At 38.2% G+C, this 23,013-nt stretch overlaps 1 protein-coding gene across 7 annotated transcripts in view; it reads left to right on the forward strand.

Moving 5' to 3' along the window:
* The first annotated feature begins 512 nt into the window (after window positions 1-512).
* The window catches only part of AKAP11 (A-kinase anchoring protein 11), a 51,445-nt gene continuing 28,944 nt past the window's right edge, over window positions 513-23,013 (forward strand). For 3 of the 7 annotated variants that reach the window (XM_072032525.1, XM_027472297.3, XM_072032530.1), the window contains exons 1-3: window positions 9,816-9,966; window positions 14,184-14,287; window positions 20,063-20,179. In XM_072032525.1, the coding sequence (XP_071888626.1) occupies window positions 14,228-14,287; window positions 20,063-20,179 (177 nt within the window). In that variant the 5' untranslated portion in view covers window positions 9,816-9,966; window positions 14,184-14,227. Of the gene's footprint in view, window positions 736-9,815; window positions 9,967-10,026; window positions 10,046-12,077; window positions 12,198-12,505; window positions 12,648-14,183; window positions 14,288-20,062; window positions 20,180-23,013 lie in introns of those variants that run through there. The other 4 variants (XM_072032526.1, XM_072032527.1, XM_072032529.1 and 1 more) reach the window with 4 other exon arrangements.

A 23,013-nucleotide genomic window follows, 5' to 3' on the forward strand; every position in this document is an offset into this window, starting at 1 on the left:
TTACTCCCTGTTTATAATCCCTTTAAACCACAAAGCTGCTCGCTTCTTTTCAACACATACTATGAGTTATGTTATAACAAAATTTAAAGAGAGGAAATTTTGGGTTGTGATTTCACATCAACAGATCTTGCCCATTCCCTGCCTTGCTCTCTGCTATTTTCTGAGCCCCAGCACTGTTTTCTGTCAGGCCTCTTTGCCAGCTAGTGTAACTCCCTAACATGGTCAAGAACAGGCAACGACCACAACAACACGGTAGGGATCTGCTGGGTTAATGAGCTAAATCAAATTACAGCAGAAACACTGACAACTCCTTCTTCTCCAGAATGTCACCGAGCTGCTATTAGAGGCGAGGAAGAAGGCCCCAGTCCTTTACAAGTGCTATTAAAAAATCATGAGCTAAGCAGTTTCCATACGGGAATGTGACATCTCCAAAGAAAGGTGAAAAGCATAGCCTGAAATGATGTTGCTAATTCTGTAGCTGCCTGATTAGTTACTGATGATAGTTGCTGTGCCCAGGGAAGAGACTTCAAGCCAGCATTTTGCTGGAGCTTTCCATCCTCCTCCCAGTGAGACAGAAGAAGAAAAAAATAACCATTTGTGGTCATTAAAGATCCCATGGTCCTTTCCATTGTGTGTTCAAATTCTGGTAATGGTCAATCCGATTTTTGCATTGGATAAATCTTCTCCACCTTAGCAAAATTATCTCAGTGATCTCTCAGTGATCTCAAGTGAGAGGTGAGTTGTTATTATTATTATTTTTAATGCATGTGTAAGAACTGTAAATATTGAACTATTCAGCCTTGCACATGGTATAGCATAGCTAAAGTCAGCCCTACGTGGCTGCTAATGCATTTGACAACATTCTCCTTTTTTCATTAGTTCAGTCTTTCAGGTACAATTCTCATTCCATTTTGTGAAAGATCAGAAATTCCTCATTCTGGTTGGCTTTTGAAGAAGTGCAAAGCTTTTACTTAGACAAACAAACAGCAACAACATAACAAACAAACAAAAAACCACCAACAACCACTAGTTAGGGGATCAGATCCATATTACTAACAAGAACATTTGTAGAAATCCCATGTCTCAGAGTGAAACGCTTAAAAAAAAAAAAGATTAAATGTCAGAAGTTATAAACAAATGCTTTGTATATTTGACCTAAATCAGATAATGGAGTTACTGCACCTTCATTTAACACGTCTTTTATTAATTACTTCCAGAGATGGTGTATAGGCTGGATTGTTGGATCTGACATAGACATAATGCCATTTCTGCTGTGATAGGAAATTTAATAGGAAATCAAGTCTAAATGAGCTTCTTTTGGTCATAAATCTCAGAAAATTACAGAAACATTCTGAATTTTAAAGAAACCTGCGTTCTTCAAGAGAGATGAAGCAAGCTGATCTGTACAACATACTACTGCATGCATACTTTGTGCAGCTGTTTGTCAGCTATGTCAAAGGAAATCTGTTATATCAAATTGACTGAATATTTTGTCCTTGGTAAAATAGTATGTGCATAGATGGACATCAGTTCTGTACCACTGCTCTTCATTTTTTTCCCTTTTGCAGAATTCTACTTTTGACTTTGGTTCATTGCTCATTAATTTTGAATGGTGAAAGACTGTTGAATGAAAAAAGAAGTGTGCATGATCACACTTCAGCTGGATGTCAGAGAGATTTTTATGTAATTAATGTAGTCCAAAAACCATCAGTCTTTATGTACACACAGCACATTAATATTTTAAATTAGGCTTTTCTTTCTAATTTTAGAATCATAGAATCATGAATCAAGACATAGTTTACAAAGAGCCATACAGCACCCCTTTGGGATTGCTACAGAGAACACTGTTACAGAAATAACTGTAATTCAAATTTTTTAATGATATCTTAAAACTTGTCAGCTAGAAAACTGACATTCATTTTGCCTAGAAACTCAGCATTAACACAATCAATACAGACCAGCAATACTGCTCTCTTTTCAAGTGCAGCTAAGTAGAAAATTATCCTTTCCTTGGACATGTTAGGTACAAGGGGACAAAATAAATGCCCTGAATTAAAAACAAACAAACAAGCAAACAAGGCTATAATCTCTACAATGGATCCTGGCACATTTTCCATTTCTCAGCTTTGGCTCTTCCTGCACCACATACCAACTATGAGGACTGGACTTGTGTGTTCTAATGCTGTGCCTCATTAAATATCCTCTTTTTTTTTTTTTTTTCTGTGATAAGGAAAATCAGCCAGTTAGAATAGCAGGAACTGCAGTGCTGCGAAGGGTTTCCTTTATGTGAATGACGAAGGAGGCAGGATGAGAAAGTATATCTTCAGGCAAACCTGCCTTGCCAGAGCCTGAGAGAATTAGGACCCGAAGACAAAACATTAGTCTATTTCCTTACATAGGATGTGTGCAAACTCTGCAGTGATTCTTCCCAAACCTTGATGTTCTCAGCATTCTTCACACAAGCTATTATTATCAATTTTCAGAAACAAAAAATGCTTTCAAAGACCTGGAAAATCAACATAATTTTGCCAATGAGGTAACTAAATTAGATCAATGTAACTTTGTTTTCAGATATAAAACTTGTAAAGTTAGGCCTGTAGGAGAAATGAAATCCATTTTATTTTTTTTTCTCCTTTAGTATGATGCATTTAAATGTTATATTACTACAGAATCCATCGTCTGTACATTATTATAACTTCATTTTCTGTGATTTTATTATGCAAATATGCAATCCTCATGAAGGATCATATAATTCTGTTTATGACTACTGTATACTTTTTAGCATAAAGGGGAATAAACATGAGTATTATAGAGGCTTCAGCCACTAGTTTATTTCCTGTACCCCAACTTTATTGTCCCTAAAACCCCCAAAATTGCAATTTGTCAATCCTTACTTCACTTTTAGTAGCAGGAAAATTATAAGGAAACCTTCTGACTGCAGTCTTTCCTGATAACCATCTTGCAGGGACAAGCCTCAATATTTCCACATCTTCAAAGCTAACGAAAGGAAAAGCTGCTGGTAATTCTGGAAACTTTTCTGCAGATAAGGAAAAAAATGATGCAATACTTTTTACAACACAGCTTTCAGGATCAAAGTATGACTTATCTATAGCACATCTGTTTTATTATGCAGCATGTGGCCTGGGCAATCATTTGAAAGCAAATACCATTTCTCATTTTCTATTCACTCATAGATAGAACAGTGTCTTATCAGATGAAAATGATGATACACTGTTAAAATTCAAACAATTTTATTTTAATATAATTTTATGATTTATTACATATACTTCTATGATTTACGTTTCCAAATATTCCTAACACAGTTTCTTGCAAATGACCAAAGAGATAATTGCTTATTCCCCTTTCAACCAATTAAAAACATTTTTTTAGAAAATATTTTTTAAATTAAAAGAATGACTAATACATCATTGCTACACTGTCCAATATAACAACAAATGGCCTTACCAGGATGTATAATTTTACACTATTTCTGAATCTCAGAAAACTCAATTTACTGTCACAGTCAACTGAGCCATAAGAGAAACTACTGAAAATGCTTCTGAATATTTTTGCTGCTCTGCAGCTGATACTCTATTTTCTGCATATCACATTTTAGCAACAAAGAAATGAAGAGACTTGTTCTTAGATTCAAGCTTATTCCATTCACCTGCTGTCTTCCTGGCCAAACTGAAATCATGGAGCTGCTTCTTTTCTCTTTTTGAAGCTGCACCTTGACTCAGTGACAGAATATTATAGACATTACTGTGGTCATTATCCTTGTATCTCTAGATGCAGAAAATTTTAAAGCCATTCCTATTTACTCAGGCATAGTTCAGCAATACCCTGCCCACTGCATCACTTGCACAATAGAATTCAGATCCTGTCTTCCATATAGTTTTTAGCCCATGGTTAATGTGTACGATAAAGCTATATTTAGGTATCAGGAGTACGTGTGGTAACCATCACTCCAGTTCTGTAGGTAAACTAGATTTATTCTGGAAATATATTTCAGCTTTACTTGTTTACATTCCACATTTCTGCTCTGATCTGCTCCTGTGACAGTTGAAAAATTAAATGTATTTGGCTCTAAATAGGCTGTGTAAATGTAGCATTTCTGAGCTCAGAAATTCTCCTGGGAAATCTTCATTGGGAAAATGACATAGCACTCAGTAAATGTAGCTCAAAGTCAGTCAGGAATCTTACTGCAGTGGGGAACAACTAACAGTATTTCTTTCAGGCTTTTCTATTCTTTGTCTCATTCTGGCCAAGATTTTCAGTCTCCAAACCATGATTTGCAAAGAGGTCCTTGGAGCAGAGCTTTCAGTGGCCATTTTTCACAGTGGCAGGCATTGGGATAATAATTGCCTTTCTGTGGCATAAGGCGTTAGGGATTCTTTGCATCATGATGAGCTTTTATACAACCACATACATGCAGGAGCATGACACTCCTAGTCTGTCTGATTTCTTCCTTGTCACTGCTAGTTTCTTTTTTTTTTAAGAGAAGTGAAAATGATTTTTTTTTTTTTTTTTGAGAAGCTACTGATACTCCTATTATTGCTGATAAGGTGTCACCAAGCAGTGTAAGAACTTGTCAGTTTCCCTTCAATATTTTGACAGAGAAGACAGTGAAATGCATTAAAATGCACTGATGTTTAAAAGAGCATTTCTTCCTTTATGTATCGAATCAGGGAGGAAATGAAATAATTTCTGAGGATGTGGTACAATTGAGGAAATTAAGAATTAGAGAGACTTAAATGATTCACAGCAGCAGTTATTTGTGCGTGGAATATAAAATTGGGCAATCCAAATGGACATATTGACTGAGACTGACTTGAACCTTAAACTTATACTGAAGTTATTGTACCATCTGAGAGAAAGACCACATTTTAACATATAATCCTCCAGGAATGAAGAATAAAATACACCATGAACTGCACATTAGACTATCTTCAGTGTGGGAAAGGCTTACAATGCACATTATTTCCAGTTTGAGCATATACTGTGTAAAAACAGCAATAAAGTGGGACATGCATAGGAAAGGCAAAGGACAAAGGTCAATGAAAAGCAAAACAACCACCATAAAAATAAGTTGGAAACCAGATGGTAACAGGATGGGATTCACCAAGAATGCTGTAGCACCTCCACTGTAGTTGAATGAGAGGACACAAAAATAAGATTCAGGTTTATTTACAAGTAGAAGGAACAAGATTTGAAATGTAGCTCAGCAAAGCATCTGTTGTTCCTCTTATTTCACAGCAGGAGTGTGAGAGACTACTTAAATAGACGAAGTTGCAGAAAATTTAATTATCCCTAAACTTTTATGAGGCAGTTCATTATCTCCTGGAGTTACCACAGCTGAAGTAACGATGTATATGACATCTCTTGGCTTTAAAGAGCAAATATATGCAGCAAGTGGTTGGCAATAACCAAGAGATTTATTGTAGAAACTTTCTTGCAGAGTATACAGTATCTGCAGATTTTAAAAATGATGAGATTTATTCTAAAACAGAGATAATCTAAATATTTTAAAAAGCAGCTGATGACTTCTATGATGATACTATAATCTTAAACTGCAGGAAGGCAAAGATGTCCTTTTTAACAAACTTTTCCAATACCTTTTCCAAAAACATTGAAATAGAAAGATAATTTCAACAATTCCAGGATTCTGCAGTAATTTCTGAGTCTGTCTTCAGCAAACTTAGCACTTATGCACTGCTGGTTCAGAAAACGTAGAGGGCTCTCTGTATTGCTGTTGACCTTGACATTACCAATTATACAGTATGGTGTAAAGATCATGATCTTTTACTTAGTTCAGATGTATTTGCCTCATGACTGTACTTTGACAAGCTCATTGTAACTTAGATCCATCCATAAATACAGACTGAAGACAATGAGACATATATTTGATAAGAGACATGAGTTGATTTCAATCTAATGGTCCATCATAACAGTACCTTCTGGATAGTGGGCATCCGCAAACAGATATTATTAGGTATTCCTGGCACATAACAACATTTGGATAACAATAGTCACAGAACTAGCAATGAAGGACACCCTAAAAACTCCCTTCTGGGTTTGAGTGTCATCTGTGATCTCTAAGGAAAGCTTAGTTGATGTCATAAACTCTCACTAGTGGGAAAAAAAAATAAAAATAAACAAACAAAAACAACAGGTGCATAAATTGCAAGACAAAGTTGAAGAAGCCCATAAGGAATCCAAAGTGAAGTACAGTTTCATTCCTTTCTGACAGCAGTCAGTTTTTGGGAGGGTGTTTGTGCATTTTCTAATTGAACAGATTGGCACTGGAAATGTTGGATGGTACTGGATCCATCACAACTTTTGGGAGAAGCTAAAGCCATGACATGGCTGTGGCAGCTGGACAGAAGTCCACCCAAGCTGGCTGTTTACTTTAGCTCAGCTGAGTGGCCCTCTCTCTTCCTGGCAATATGCCGACTGCTCAGTTGGTTTCTTGGCTCCCCAGGCATGTCAGCTGGCAAAGAAATAGATTGTTCCATTTTTGCCAGAAAGGCTGCAGAGCCAACGTGTTTTGTTGCAGTGCTTGATGAAACAAAATATTGACAAGCTGGAATTTCTTATAGAATAAAAATTTCACTTCCCAGCCAGCTCTTGTTACTATCATACACCCTTGTGTAACGTAGTGACGGTGTTATCGCATCCTTTAAGTAAACACAATGCACAGAAAGGATGTGACTCCAGAGAGTTCTTGGATAAGAATCTCCAAGCATCTGAAGCCGCCTTTATGCAGCACAATGCATCTCTTTATAAAGTTATTTTGCAACGCTTTCCATTTTGTATTTAAAGGCCTAATAAGTTGGCTCTGAGAAGCCATTTGTCAGCAGGACATAACTGGTGAACTGAGTGATGAATTCTGAATATAGTCTGTGGATTATGGCTCTCATGCATATTGTTTTGGGAGATGATTTATGTAAGTTACAGATCGAACTCCTGGGAAAAAAAAATAATAACAGTGCAACGTAGTTATATATAAAGATTATTAGTTTCAGTGTTTAAAAAAAAAAAAAAAAGGACATAAAAAAAATCTAAAACCATGCAAATAAAAATTACTTCTGAAAGATGTCACTGGAAACAACAGATTAGTGAAACAGCCTAAAGAAACCATTATGCCATAATGCCCGAAACTGAACCATTTGTCAGAGACAAATGCCATGGCGCAGCACACGTGAAAGATTCCTGACAAGATGAGTAATGAAACAATGCACTCAGATGAAGAGTTCCAGTTTTGGAGCTGGTAGGTGTGTCAAGAGTGTTTTCAAGGCGGCCTTGAGCAGGGTTTAAAGGGCAATGCAAGTCATCACATGGGTATGCACTTGGTGGCAGAACAAGCCAATTTAAGCTGTTTCTGTTCGCGGTCGTCTCTGTGCTATCCCCAGTGCGATGCTGACACATTTATTATGTTGGTGAACTGGATCAGCAAAAAGGAAGGAAAGCAGGTTGTTTTTTAGTCTTCTCAGTTCAATCTCATTTACTGCTTGATTTCACAAATGCTCATGCTGGCACAGTCCAGAAGCAGTTCAGATGTAAAAGCAGGGAGGTAGCTGAGCTGGGGAGCAGAAGCTTGTTATAAACAGATAAGCCACCCAAAATCATTCATGAAATTATATCATTAGTTCACATTAAATAAGCCTTGGATTTTTTTTTTTTTTGAGGAAAAATAGTATCAAGAATGGCAGATCCTTCCCAGCCTACTGCAAGGGCATCAGTGGAAAGGCTTATCCAGGTTTTCAGATTAAAGTGCACCTATCTCAAATTAAAAGTAGGAATAGCAAGACTATAAATTATCTATCTGCCTTTGAGAAAGAAATTCTTCTTATTAATTACATCAGCATAGTTTATAGGATGCAATTTAATGTCTTGCCTGGCCTTAAAAAAGCTTTAGTTATAGAGGGACATTTTCCTGTCCCCCATTTATGGACTGACATCCTGCATGGCCTCGACCCATTTCTGTCCCCACAGAAGAGTGTGATGCTTATCTATGGGCTGGGGCTGTCCCCAGCTTGCCCTTCCCCCTGGCTGGGAGCAATGGGACAGGGCCAGCTGGGGAGGCCCAGCTCCGAAAAACATAAAACTGAGCTGTACAAAATGTGCTGTACAGGACATAAAATATTAGAGCCCAGAAATACTCTATTTCTTCATAATTAATCTACATTTAAGAAGTGTTGGCTGACCAGCCAAGTTTCCTGTGCACTTACATACTCAGACCTTAAATCAGTTGGAAAAAAAAAAAAAAAAAAAAAAAAAAAAAAAGTAATTTCAAAGCTATCTCAATTTTTATTATTGTATAAAAAACATTTTTTTCTGACAAACAATGGCGTGCTGTGGGTTTTGTTTCATAGTTTCCTGATGAGGGTAAATCTTGATTTTTTTTTCAAGGGTTTGGCAGGAAGCCATAGGAACTCATTATTCTGAATAGTCTAAGGGGAATTATAGAACAAAGGGAATAAAAAGCTTGAATTTATTTTTAAAGCCTGCTTTCTCATGTTTACATTACTTCCAGATCTATTTTGTTTTGGTAAATGTTTACCAACTGCAAGTCTTGATATATGAAAAACAACAAACCCCTCTTACAGGGCGTTTAGTTTTCATGAAAACTGAAGGGCATTTGGATTGAAGGAGTTGGTCAAAAAGAGCTATTTTTTGGTTAACCAAAGATCTGCAAAACTCTTACAATTTCTTTACTCAAAAGAATATATTTCCAAACCGGGACGGTCTCAATGGACATTGAAATGATGACAAACTTGAGTCAAATTTGATTCAATTATTCATGTACTTTTTCCCCATCCCACAGGGACGTGCAGTTGCTGGGAATACGAGCAACCTTTTATTTGTCCCACTTAGCTAACACTGTGACACACTTGAGAACCAGTAGTGCTTTGTTTCTTTTATCCTCCTTGTTTGTGCATGGTTTGCAGGCTTTGCCCCGTAGCTTACTAGTTTTTAGGGTGAATTAAAATGTAGATTCTCTATCTGTTGGCAAAATGAGTAATTGAATATGTATCCTCTGACTTCTAAAGCATCTAAAATGATTATACAACCCAGAAATGGCCTGTGATCAAGGACGAGATAGAAAGGTAACAGCTTAAGCAAAACTAGAAACAGGAATCATGTGGAAAAGCTGTGGAGATCTCCTGACAAAAATTCCCACAGCCTTTCCACAGGGCTCAGATGGTGCTGGAAAGAAGAAAGAAATGCAGATGATAAGAACCCAGGGCAGTCTCTGTCTGTCTGTCTGTCTGTAAGTCACGCTTTGAAATCCTCAATACTAAAAAAGCTACAGGGCTATCTTATTTATTTATTTATTTATTTTTATTTTTAATTACTATTTTGTTTTCTACCTCCAGCCACTGTCTAAGTTTTGGGTTCTTGCTGAGAACAAGCTTGGGGACTGTTTCCTTCCCACCTTCCAGAGCTTTGTCACAACTGACTTGCCTCTATGGACACGGTGCCACCTCAGTACGCCCAGCCTCAGCTAAACCTGGCTGGGCACTGGGCGCCTTTTGGGGAGGGGCAGCGCCATTAGTGCTGGATTAACTTTGTTTCGCATTGTTCGAGGAGAGTTAATCCCTGTGTACTGCTTGAGGCACGTCCCCGTGCATCAGCGCCCTCCCCGGCACGAGGTTCGCGCCCAGCCGTCCCCTCACAGGGCACAGCCCCGCCCCCTACGGGCCCGTAACGGCCATAACGGCCCCAACGGCCAGCGGCAGCGCGCGCCCCCTCACAGCCCCTCCCTCCCGCCCGACCTCAGCCAATGGGGAAGGCTGGAGGGAGCCCCACGTGACCCCCGGTTGGGCGGGGGGGGGGAAGCGTCGCGAGAGCGTCGCGCGCGGGGGGCGGGGCCGCGCGGCCCTGACGGGAGCGGCGGCGGCGGCGGCGGGGCCGGCGCTGTGAGGAGGCGAAATGGCGGCGGGCGCTGAGGGATCCCCACAGGTACGGCCGCTCCCCTCCTCCTCCTCCTCCTCCTCCTCCTCCTCCTCCTCCTCCTCCTCCTCCTCGCCCGCTGCCACAGGTGGGAGGGGGAGCGGCGGGTGCTGCCGGTCGGCTTTCCCGGCTCTCGCTGAGGGGGTTCTGGGGGGTTTTGTTACACCTGGAGTGGTTTCTGCAGGGCTCCCTTGCATATCGAGTAAGGTCGCTGTGAGCTATAGATCTGGTATCGTAACAGGGTTGTTGAAGCTCTGGGATGTCACCAGAGTGAGGCATCGAAGAATAAAGCCTCCTGTTGTACCTGGACAAGATCAGTGGTAGTAAAATCAATATTCCTTAAATAACCCCCTTCTGCTCCCTTACGCTAGGAAGCAGCCTTACATCACTTCATCTTGGCAAGGTTATATCAGAATTGTCCAATTGAATCTAGACAAAAATACTGCCAATATCAAATCATTTGGAAATCGAGTGTTTCTAGAGAGGGTTTCGTTCCATTTGTCCAGGTGGATTTCCAGGCCCGCAGGCAAGGTGAGTTTTTGAGGCAAGATAATTGAGTTATGCCATCTCGGTCGATCCCTCGTAATTTCTTATCCCTTGTGGATTCTTTAAAAATCTATGGGCAGCTGAAAAAGTACGGTGTTGGAACGTGTTACGCAGTGAGGAAGCATAATAATGTGAATTAGATTATTCCATCTTCCTGTTAATCATTTGGTATGATTATAAGCTGAAAAAAATGCCTCCTAAATAAGGTATTCTATGGTAAAGGTCTTTCTAAGAGGGAGTAAGTTTGATTAAAAAATGCTGCTGCTTGGAAAACAACAGCACCCCCCTTAAATGGTTTAGTTATGCACGAAACACGTGACACAATAAAGTACAGCAACTTAATTGCATGGTCCTCCTGAAATCTAGATAAATCTAGATTAATGAATATCTCTGGTACCGGAGTAATGATTTTTTTTCCAAGGCTGTATTTTGAGAAATAGGTCCAGTCCCAGGGAATGGTAGGGGCAATAATATTTAGCAATGATCTAGCCAGAGGAAAGGAAGGATTCTCTTGAAATTGGTGAAGTTTAGTGTCTATGTCATATGTCTTTGAAATAAGGGAGCAAAAAAATGAGAGAACCAAGCAAGAATGAAAGAATACAACACTTCTAACACAGGTGTATTTACCTACCCCGGTTAGTGTGGATGTGGCTGTTGTCAAGACAGTTTATTTTTATGAATAGACTGTTTCAAGGCTGCCAACCCAATTAATAAAAGTGATAAGTTATTAGAACAGAGAAAAAAAGCATTAAGGAAACTTAATAAGAACTTATTATCAATAGTTCAGATTTACTGCATGTACAGTTCAAATGCCTCAAGCCTTTGTATACCTATGACATAGACGTGCACATGTACACGTCCATGCAACATAGACACGTGTACATGTCCGTATAGCTACTTAAAAGATTTGCTCTGCACACTTGTGCTTAATGACAAAAAAGATTTCCTTTTTGTTTGCTAATGGTTGTCAGTGAACGCTGACTTCTAGTGAAGTTGTGTGGGATAAATTTGTATAAAGAGTTACAGTTCATGGCAAAATTCCTCTTGAATGCACTTAAGCTGATTTGGCTCCTGAATTCTGCCTGTTACATGCACTCAAACAAGATTGGGAAAGCTAGCTGAATGCTCATTATGTGGTTTGATGAGAAAGCTTAAAATCATTTTGCCAATGATTTGCTAAAGAAAACATAATAAAACTTGCTAGAAAGACAAAGATGCTTAAATGGGCTTTTATCAGTTATTCCCATGTTTGTTTAATGAATGCTGATAGCTTTTCAGAACCAGGAAAGTTTTGTTCCTCTTCCATCTGGTATTTGTGCTACTTATTCCCCTTTTTGTTGAGTTTACAGTAGGAGGAAATGTAATCTAATAGTCAACTTCTACTTCTTCATGCTGAATCTACCATAAATGTTGGGTTTTAATTTACGTAAGGTACAAACTATTTCCAGGCTGTTTTGTTTGTCAGTATTTTTGCTTCCTTTCCAGTTAGTTTGAAATTTTGGGTACTGTAGAAAATGGATAATAATTTTATTCATTGTCAGTTTTTGTTCTGTGTTGTATTCTCGGACAAGCAGAACCCCTGAGATTCCTCTGAAATGAGTGACGGACCTGGGATACCCTAGGTGGTGGAGGGAGCCTGTGTAGGGCTGGATGCAGACACGACAAAATGGCTCTGGTGTCGAGTTGAGGCAGGGGTAAGCCAGTAGAGTTATTCTCCGGCATCTTTGCACTGTGCTTTATAGGGCTGCTGGTTCCACGAGGTACATGATGCTGCAGGGGGCTCAGTGAGGGTGCGTGGGTCTCCAGTGTGTGCTCACTGACACTCTAGGATAACGCTTAACCTGCTGTCTGAAGGTGATGAAGCTGTGGAGCGCTGTACCTGAGTAGACACTGTTGAAACCCACGTGGTTATGAAGTCATCTCCATGATTTTTGTGTAGGGCTTTGTTAGAATTGCTGCAAGGAATGGTTGGTCTGTGGATGGCAGAGCTGGAGCAGTAGCACTCGAGCCTGGGTGAGAAACCAGCTGTCCCAGAGATGGCTGTTCTGAGCACAAGGATGTGGTCGGAGTGGTTCCCTGGTGTGATGAGATTAACCCAGTGAGTGGGTTAGCCACTTCAGGTAGAGCAGCAGGGACAATGGAAGGTGGGTTTATTTTTCTTGCTTGTTATTACTTCATGGCGTTTCTTTTAACACGCAAATATAAACAGAAGCATCGTTATGTTTTTAATCTTCCATCCACAAAAGTTTTCTATGATTGAGATTTGTTTATTTGAATTTATTATATACAGATTATATATATATATACTGTTTGCTTATCTGTTGCATGTTGTCTTCATTTTCCAAACTTGAGAGAGCTAGTTAAGTGAGATGCTGTGCTCCAGAAATGGAAATGGTGCAGTTTATGTAGGAGTAACTTTTTGTTTTGAAGGTTCTGACAAGTTCATCTTTATGAAGGAATGCAGAAATCATGGTGGAATGTGTACAGATATATGCAGTCATCATTATTATTATACCTGTGAGGAGGCTTTGTTTTTATAGTTGCTGATGGGGGAGAGAAGATGAAGAATACCATGACTTTATGTCAGTACTACTTTCCATATTTAAATTACACCTACTGAAGGACAAACCTATGCTTTTTCCTGTACAGAGTGTGTGCGCGCATGAGGTAATGTCAAGAAAACCAAGCTGGTTAGCTGTGCAAAGGAGACCTATGCTCTGATGCATTGATTTGTTTTTATTTTTTATTTGCAGTCAATTTGATATGCTCCTTATCTGGTTTGTTTTGGTTAGTCCAGGAGTCTTTTCTTGGCTAAATTCTGTGACCATCAAGAAAGACAAAGTATCAAAACTTGTATACAACTTAAAAGGCCTGCATATGCTTTCTGTTGTTATTAATGCCTTTTATTCATCACTGTTTTGAGGGGATATAGGGATGAGCGAAATGAGATTATTTTGTTTCTTTTCATTGCTGTGAATTAAACAGAAGATTGTGAAACCTGTTTAGATTTCATTCCTAGATACATATATTTGTTGTTAGAATTGGGTTTGAGATCAATAAGGGTAGCTGGCTCAATAAGAGCAGCAGCTCTTCTGACCCATCATGGTAAAGTGTTGGTGAATGCATCCTTGGTCCCCTGAATTTTGTCAGCTGAGGCAGGACTGCCCAGAGCAGTGCAAGAAGAAGCTTGTGGATGTGTGTTATCCTAAACAGGATTTGCATGCTGTTTATCTGTAACGCTTGTAGGTGACAGAAAGAATCAGGCCAGTTGGCCGAGTGGGTGAGAACTATGTTTCCCCTCTGGATTGCTGAAGTGTGGTTCCAGTGCCTTGCGTGGTACAAGAACCTGCTGATGAGCTTCACTCAAGGCTCAACAATGGTGAAACAATATTTCACGTAATGTTGTCTTCCACCATTGAAATGTAGTTAAACATTATATGAACTAGTTGTAATATGTGTGTGGGGGTTATTGTTACCATTAATTTTACATTTTATGTCTCATTTGAAGTTAAGGCAATATATTTTCCAAGGGCAACAATCTGGATGGGGTGCTACTTGATCTTAGTTTCAAAATATGTTTTCTTTCTTTTGCCTCTTGTTTTCTCTACTTGCATTTTCAAAGTGTATTACTAGCTAGGTAGGGAACCATAAAAATGATCAAGTGTAAATGTTTTTTGTAGGTATTTTGAGCTGACTTTCATTGGATACTAAGACTGGTAAAATCATGGATACATACGCAAGGGCTCAGGGCAGTCGAATGAAACCAAGAACATCTGTGAAAAAGGTAACTCATTAAAAAAAATAATTTCATAGATTTTGCATCAGTCTAATAATAAACTAAGTGAACGTGAATGATTTTTTGTTTGTTGCTTTTTAAGTTTTAACTTTGGTAGACTAATATTTCAAAGAGGCAAAAAACCTGTCCTTGCTTTATGCATTGGCATATTTAGCATCGTAGAACTGTGAGAAAGAATAAATGGAAGAAGACTTTTGCCTCTTGTCTTCCTTTTCTGTTTTGAGGTGATGTGATATAACTGTGATGTATTTGTATGTTAAAATTTGCCTTGTTTATGGAATATAACTATTTTATTTTGATTGTTGGTTCACATTTATATGTAACAAATTAAAATACACACACATAGCATTCATTGAAAGCGAAATCTGTGTTACGGCTTATTGTAGTATCTTTATATCTTTGTTTCCGTTCTGGCTTATCTTTATGTTTATGTGAACTTCTGGGCAGTGCTTTGGTGAAACGTAACGTCTGCCTCGTGCTTGTGAAAGATTTTTTGAACAGTATTTATTTATTCTTTTTTATTTTTCCCTTCAGTTTAGAGAAATAAACTGCAACTTCCTCAAATGAAAGTATTACACGGCAGTTTATCCTGAAGGAACAAATTGATTTATCCAATGATATTTCTCAAAGTAGTTGAATGCAGATGAGTATTTTTCTGGATCTTCCTTGACTTCTGACTTAAAACTGTACTGTGCTGAAGAGAAATTGAGCAAGAAAGAATTTTGTCACCTAGAAACTGCATTGTTTTGTTTTGTAAAAGATTTTTTTTTTTTTTTAAGAGAGTCAGGGTGTGTGGTATAGGTCCTGTAAGAGTTGCTTGAGAGCAAAGATGAGCTTTATGGGACTGCCAGGCAGAGAATCACTTGTTCCAGTTTCTGATAACTGCCATGCATTAAGCAGTTTCTAATTATGGGTGATATTCTTTCCCTTTAATACACATTGTATACAACTTTTTTTACAGGTTTACAAATAAACTACAGTTAAATTATTTATTTAACAATATTCAGGTCATTTTACACTTGAGGATAGAGTGAATTTTAGAGGATGTTTTTAATCTGCCCTTTTTGTTTACTCTTCAATTTAAACATGCACAACCCCAACATAAAAACAGACAAAAACCCCGTAGGTTTTTAGGCCTTTGCATTGCAGAAACCTCTCTCTAATAATGACAGTGACCAGTGATTCCTCACAGATACTAATTGTTGCCTAAAATACTAGTTCTGTGAATTGCCATTAAGCAGTCTGGTCCGTGTGGTTCCAGTGGCATGAATTCTTCCCTTCCCAGGTGTCTCGCAGAACTCTGTTTTCATTCAGCCAGACTCTGGTGTTTTGATTTGTAGCGGCCTCCTCTTGATTTTTCCCTGAGGGGCAGCTACTTAGCTTATGGCGGGGAGCTTTCGTTCTTTTTCACAGAGCCAGGCAGTAGGGTGGTCAGAATTGTGCTACATTTCATCTGCTGTTGATTCACAGCTCACAGTCTGAGTCCTGTCTTCATAATACTTCAAAAAGAAATGTTGAAGTAGCTGTAGAAGTCAGCGCATGGTTGTGGTATGCACGTTGAAAGTTCAGGTTTCCATTTTTACAAAGTGACTTCAAAATAATAAGCCCATTTAAATCTTACAGCACAAGAAGTCAAGAAGAGCTCTTCTGTTACTTAAGAGTAGAGTAAATGTGACTTGCCAGTATTGGACTTGGTTTCTGGGCAGATAATGGAAGGAAAAAATAGGACTTTTTTTTCCTGATACCTTTAGTATTTCCTAGAAATTTTCTGCTTGCTTTGCCAAAGCTTTCTCCAGTGTTACAGACATCTTTGCAGGCTTATTTGGTTGCTTGAAATTTTTAGGAAGCAGTTGTATAAAACAGTTCCTGAGATTACTGGTAGAAACTGTACACTAGTCATACTGTGAAGGATCTGTAGCTAATGACTTCTTGATTTGCGGTCTACAAAGGGAACAATGCAAAACTCTGCGTTGTTCTTTTAAGCTGGAGAAGTGATGCGGATTTGTGATTGTTGAGGTCTGTCTTGCTCTGCATGCAATTTAGGATATTTGTATTTTCCCCTAGTATAACTTAGTGAACACAGATTGCAAGCTTACTATTGAAGTAGGGTTTCCTGTCAGACATCTGAAGTTGAGATTGCTGTGAGGAAGGAGTAGACAGACCTAGCAAGTAGATCTTTCTAGGTAGCTTTTTTTTTTTTTTTTTTTTCTCATAAGTAGATGTATATTGGTAGTAGTTGTATTACTTAGAAGAACAAATTAGCATCTTTCTGTTGAAGATGACCTCTTGTCCTTATCTACGCCTATCAGCGAGTCCCTGAGACTGTCAGATTTTCAATTTTTAATTTAGCCTAGTGTCTCACAGGCTGGAGTTGAGGGAACTTGCTTTCAGTGCCTATTGGATAGGAGGTTTTCTCTGAAATTGAGTCCAGTCCTCTGCTGTCAGAAGCACAGTTTTGGTAATATGAAGAAGTTTTCAAATTATAGCCTCAGAGTTAATGAAGGGAGATTAAGCCAAAAGCACAAAACCAAAACAAACAAAAAACCCTGAACCCCAAAGCCCCCTAATGCTGATTTTATTAAGCCTTTTTGAACCATACTGCTGTAATGATTAATTCTATGAATTTCAGACTGAAACTATTCACAGCAAATTTATACCTGTTCATGGGTGTCAGTATTCACCTTAAATAGTTGTGATTTTTTTTTCCCTTTTGCTGATGTTCATCCTCATGGTGTATTTGCACTTGTAAGTCTCTTCTCTGTTAACCTTGATTTTTTGGAAACTGTAAGCCAAGGTTTTAGTGTGCTTTTGTATGAAAGCTGCTGCATTCCGGTGATTATCCTTCATAGTCCTCCTTTCTGTGCTTGTTGCAAGTTAATCTTCTTTTTACGTGTGGATGATATGGTACGTGCAATTACAGACGATGTGCTCAGTGACTGGAATGATGTCAGTTCTGATAAAGGATGCTGCAAGGGTCATGTTTGCTATTTTCAGTGCTGCATCATATTGATTGGTCACTGCTATATCGTGATCGAGAGATAAAGTCAGGTCTCTTGTTTCCCAGCTTGTAAATTCAGAATTCTATTTATTTGCTTGCTTCTTATTAGTTTTTAAGGACAGAACCTTGTGCTGGAAAGTTTTGCATTTCAAACTATTTTCACCTTGAACAATTTGCTCCTGTATATGGCGTTGCTCTTCTTAATTGATGATGCCTGCTTGCTTTGAGTTACTAGGTTCATCTGTACATTTACTCTTTTTGTTTTGTTTGTTATACTTATTCATGCTGATGATACTTGACCTTAGTCTTGAGTTGGAAGAAGTTGGTTTTTGGTTACTGGCCCACATCTATTACCCTATCAAAAAAAACAAACAACTTTGCTGGCTCTGTCTAGACCAGTTCTTTTCTGGAAGCAGCTCTTTTACAAGCTCTTTGTTTTTTAACTCTCCCTTTGGTTCAGTGTCAATAACCTATGGAACGTAGTATCGTTGAGGGAGATGTTATCTATCTTCTGCCTGGTAATTTCTATATCTATTTATTCTTTCCATGCTCTAAGCTCTTTTATATTGATTCATACGATCTTAAAAGCACACATCACCTCCTTCCACTCCTTAAGTCAGTATATTTGATCTCTTCAGTCATGTAGGGTCTCTGTCAATGTGTGTATTGGGTTTGTGTGGCAAGGGCGTTGTAGCAGGGGGTCTGCCAGACCTTCATATAGCACTGCTTGATAGTTCTTCCAGACCTGAGGGAGATTATTTTTTTTTTTTCAGATTGCTGCACGTTTCTTTCTTATGTATTCAGCCTAGTATTCTCCAAAATTCTGAATTTAGTAACTTGAACTACAGTAATTATTAATACCATGCTTCTGTTCTAGTTTTCCATCCTGCCTTTTCTTTTGAAATATTAAACTCATTAAGGAAGAAAATACTTACGTATATCGATACTTTGTAGCCTTAGAAAGCCCAGTAACTAGAGAATAATCTTCAGCGCTTGTCAGACTGGATTACTTCTAGCCTGCAGAAAATTAGCAGGTCATGTTTGACTTTTTTATTAATATTTTGAGTGCTGTGACTGATTAAGTTATTGTATAAGCTGGAAATAAGACATTTCAACATGTTGGTTTGACTTCAGAAATTACTCTTCTGTGGGATGAGTTGGGGAGAGACTGTGCTTCTAGATTTATTGAGGGAGAGTGTCTGAGCACTATTGGCATTGCAGCCACCTGTAAATCTGGATGATTTAAAGACTCAGAGACATTGTCTGCGTATTTTGGAAAGTATGGAGATCTGTATGCAATGTGTGAGAGGAAAATTGCAACTAAACATATGGAGACAAAGGAGTAGATGAAAGTCAGAATTATTTGAATAAATTTAAAATTTGTTTCAAATGACCCCCAAACCGCCTTAAATGCACTCCAAAATGCTTCAGTTGCATTGCCATCTCTTGCTTTTCCATAAAAATGACTACTTTGACTGCTTTAATGTCACTTGGCCATTGCTGTCCTAGCCTTGTTTGCTAACGTTCTGAAATACGTTTTGGTAATTTCAGGGATCCTGAATTTTACTTTTGTCTCTCCAATCTAGAAATGCTTTCCTAGTTCCATATTACGATGAACACAAGTGTGGTAACACTGGCCATCCTAATTGGGCTTCTAGTGCAGTAGTATATAACACGGTTTTTGTTTTTTTTTCAGAGTAGAATCATCTTTCTTGAGGTTTAATTGTGATGTATATGATCAGTTTTTACCATAAAGAGATTATTTTCGCTGTGGGATTGTCAGAAATGCAAAGCCTTCTCTGACTAAATTTTGCTTTCTAGTGCTTGTACTGTTGTTTAGGAAGCTATGCAGGTTTGAAATAACTTGTAAACTTGATGCATTTCTCACTTAATTTTTATCAGGGCAGTCACGTGGAGAATAGATAACTAGATGAACAATTTGCAACCACGTTGTGGTCTTATTTTTACTTCTTAACCTTTCTACTTGCTAGAGAAGACAATTTTAAAAACAAAATTGAAGAAAATAAGGGGACTGACTTCAAAAAATAATAACTGAGAAGATATTGTAGGTTGGTTTTCTTACAAGCTGAGGATACCTTCTGTTTTTCTGTCATCTTGTTTTATTTGATTTCAGATAGTAGTGATAACTTTTCTGTTTTGCTACATTTTCTTACACTGGGAGAAATTCCTAGATTTTTAAACCATTTTTTTAGCAATGCTTGCATGTCACCATAAATTTAGATAAGAAATGGTAAAAGAAATAATTGCACAGAATTCTTTATTTTTTCACAGAATGGGAAAGGAGAAAGTGCAGGGTGGTTCTTGTGTTCTTATATTTGTTTTTTTCCACTCTGAGTGGTGAAGCCACCTCTATAACATTTCTTGGCTAAACTTGCTTTTAATTCTCTTTAAGGAAAAGCTGATGGAAAGTTCCATGTACAGGCTCCAAGGAATGGGTGGGGCTTGGGTTTCTTCTTGGATTCATCTGTTTTCTTTTTCCCAAGTCTACATGTTCTCACCATATTATTATTATTTTTTTTTTTTTTTAAGTACAGACAACTTATTTTGCAATAAAATTTTCTTGAAGAAAAGACCTTATCTTTTTAAACTCAGGATGTGGAATTTAATGGTTAAAACTGGTGGTTTATGTACAAAATTGTTTGAAACAGTACTTATAGTAAGGAAACCTGTGGGAGTGTAAGGGATAGACCCTGTATTCAAAACTGAAAATACATTTGTCTTTTTTTTTTTCCATTATTTTTCAGAGTTTTGGTGAAGGTGTTCTGCAGTCTATGAAGTCACTGCTACACAGCAGGAAAGAGTTATGCAGTATATCAGCAGATGAATGTGTAAATCGGGAAGAACAAGATCATTTTATTGAGGTTTGGCTTAATATTACTATTTATATATGTGTTTTGGTTATGGTAGAAAGTTACTTAGCTTGCAGCAGAATGGGAATAGCAAATGTGAGCAATATTGCAACTTACTGGCTTTTAACTCTCTACCCCCAAATTGTCATTCGTGAATTCAGTCACTGTAGTCTTGAAAACAACTGTGACGTTTCAAGATGACATTTCTCTGCTTTGTAGGAATTGTGAAACTAAATAACAAAATGTGTGGACTTGTAAGAATTGTGTGACTGGGTGTGCTGCGTCTGTGAGCACTACTGTGATCAGGTTGTATGGACAGTACCCTAACAAAAGTGGCAGAGCATTTTGATCCAGGTCTGAAGATGAACTCATTTATCTTATGCTCAGCACTAATAGCTGATCCAGCATAGTGGATCAGGGCTTCTCATATATGAGTATTTAGGCCAAAAATTAAACAAGGTCTGGTGGTGGAAAATGGATTAAAAACCAAATGAACAAACAACAAAAAAACAGTAGGCCTGGACAGAAATTAGGACTATACAGGTAAATCTTGAGCTGTGAGGAGGATGACTAGAGCTGTTTGAGTTATAAGACTGGAGAAGCTGCTCTAAGGGAAAATAAAGAGCTAAGAAGCAACATGTACTGTGTATCTCGTATTAAGAGCTTTAGAAGGCTACTGAGTAGTTGACAGGCTTGATAAGGAGCATATAGAAGGGGGTGGTGACCTTAACTGGTCAGAGAGAAGGGGAAATGAAGCAAAAAAAAGCTCAGAAAATCATTAAGGAAGACTGGTAGTTGGATAAGGAGTAGCATTAGAAGTGTCACCAGCAGAGGGGAGGGAGGATTGCCTGGACCTCTACGGGGTGTTGCAGACTGGCTGGATAGTGAGGTTGGTGACTGGAAGATGTGTTCAGGGAGCAGGCAAGGAGCTATTCTTGTGAAAGATGAACCAGCCCTCATTTTTATTTTTTTTTTAAAGCCAAATTTGCTAAATAGCAAATAGCTGGCAGCTGTTGGTATGCCTATAACGATGGTCCCTATGGAGAACGATAGCTTTCTATATTTAGTTACCTTATTAGCTCAAACAGTTAAGAGCCTTGTGGTTGAAATGTAAGAGGGTTGATAGAAGGACCACAGAACAGGTGTTTTTTGTTCTTATATAAATACAGAGAAAGATATCTATATACAGAAAATTGTTAAAAGAAATCATTAGGACTCTGAAGATAATTGCTAGACTTAAGAAAACTAGATTTAGGCTTCCTGTGCCATTTCAGTTGAGCACCTCTGCGCCCATGGATTTTGATAACCTTCAAATATAGCTTAGTTTTAGTTTAAGTTTATATATAGCTTATATATAGCTTTATATAGCTTAGTTTTAGTTTAAAGCATAGGCTTGTCTTACTGATCGTTGGCCTACTCCCCAACAACTTTTGAATGGCTGCACTATTTTCAGAGGTGTTTGTGATCTTAAATGATACAACGTTTCTCTAAAAACTAGAGTTTAGACATAATAAGTCTAAATTAATGTTGTCACTGAGGCAGAAATAAGCAGACTCAGTGGTGTGGTCTCTTTGATGGCAGTTTGCTGGCTAATCAGTGTTCCTACTGACCTGTTAGCACTCATCAGTGCAAAGCTGCAGCTCCTGCATGCTGCCCTGTCTTGCACAATGAAGTATTCTCTGGGAGATGGAAGGGATTGGAATTACTATTTTGAGGAGGAGAAAAGGACATATAAGAAGACAAAAGAGCATACACCCGCTAAGAAATGGTGTACCAGCATCAAATGGATGTACGAGCATCAACAGACCCTAAAGCCTCCTAAAATATTATTCAGAGAACTGCTTTTCCTCCAAGTCCTTAAATAGCTTGGTATTCTTTCATGCCTCTTCTGTGGAGAAATTCAGTTCATATTGTAGGTACTGTGCAGGTGAAAGATGTAGGAATTGAAAGGTGTATTTTGGATATTGTATGGATAAAAAAAATGTAGGAGCTGATGGATGGATCACTTGAAAATGATTGTTTCATAGTTAGCACAGTGAATATGGTGCTGCAGAATTGTAATTTGCCAAGAGCTCTTTGGAATGTTATTGCAAAGTGTTTCATTTAGGATTTTGTCATAACTGAAGTAAGGATAAGTGGATGTAAACAAAAAAAAATGCTTTTGGGGGGCAGAGGAGTTCTCAAGCATGACACTGACTGAAATAAATCAGAATTTTTAATATTTTAGTATGATTTCAATTTGAAAGGAGGCTTATCATATCAGTGTGTGACAAAACATACCACTTACTTGAAACTCAAATATACTACAAAACAATTGTTTTTCAGCCATTTCTTTTTCTACTTCTTCCGTAGTTTCTATATATGCACAAGCAAGTTGCTAAAACGATTAGTAAGTGATAAGCATAGAGGTGTGCTTTGCTAATTTTAGACGTGAGAACCATTTGACTACTTTATATAAATAGGGAGTAGGTGTCACAAATTTAATGTGAAAAGTTGTGGATGCCCCATCCCTGGAGGTGTTCAAGAACAGGCTGGATGGGGCTTTGAGCAACCTGGGCTGGTGGGAGGTGTCCCTGCCCATGGCAGGGGGTTGGAAATAGTTGATCTTTAAGGTCTCTTCCAACCAAAACCATTCTGTGATTCTATGTGAGCTGTGACTTGAATATGAAGAATCCATTCTATTGCATAGTGCTCTAAAATAATCAAATCCAAGCCTTATCGCATTTAACTGCAAACATCAGTGGAAGCATTTATTCTTTGTGTACCAGATATTACAACCTTGTTTTGAAAATAAATGCTTTGGGTTTTTAATAGTATGCAGTTACGCTATTGATGAGTCATTAGGG

Source organism: Anas platyrhynchos, chromosome 1, assembly GCF_047663525.1.
Source record: "Anas platyrhynchos isolate ZD024472 breed Pekin duck chromosome 1, IASCAAS_PekinDuck_T2T, whole genome shotgun sequence".
Classification (NCBI taxonomy): domain Eukaryota; kingdom Metazoa; phylum Chordata; class Aves; order Anseriformes; family Anatidae; genus Anas; species Anas platyrhynchos.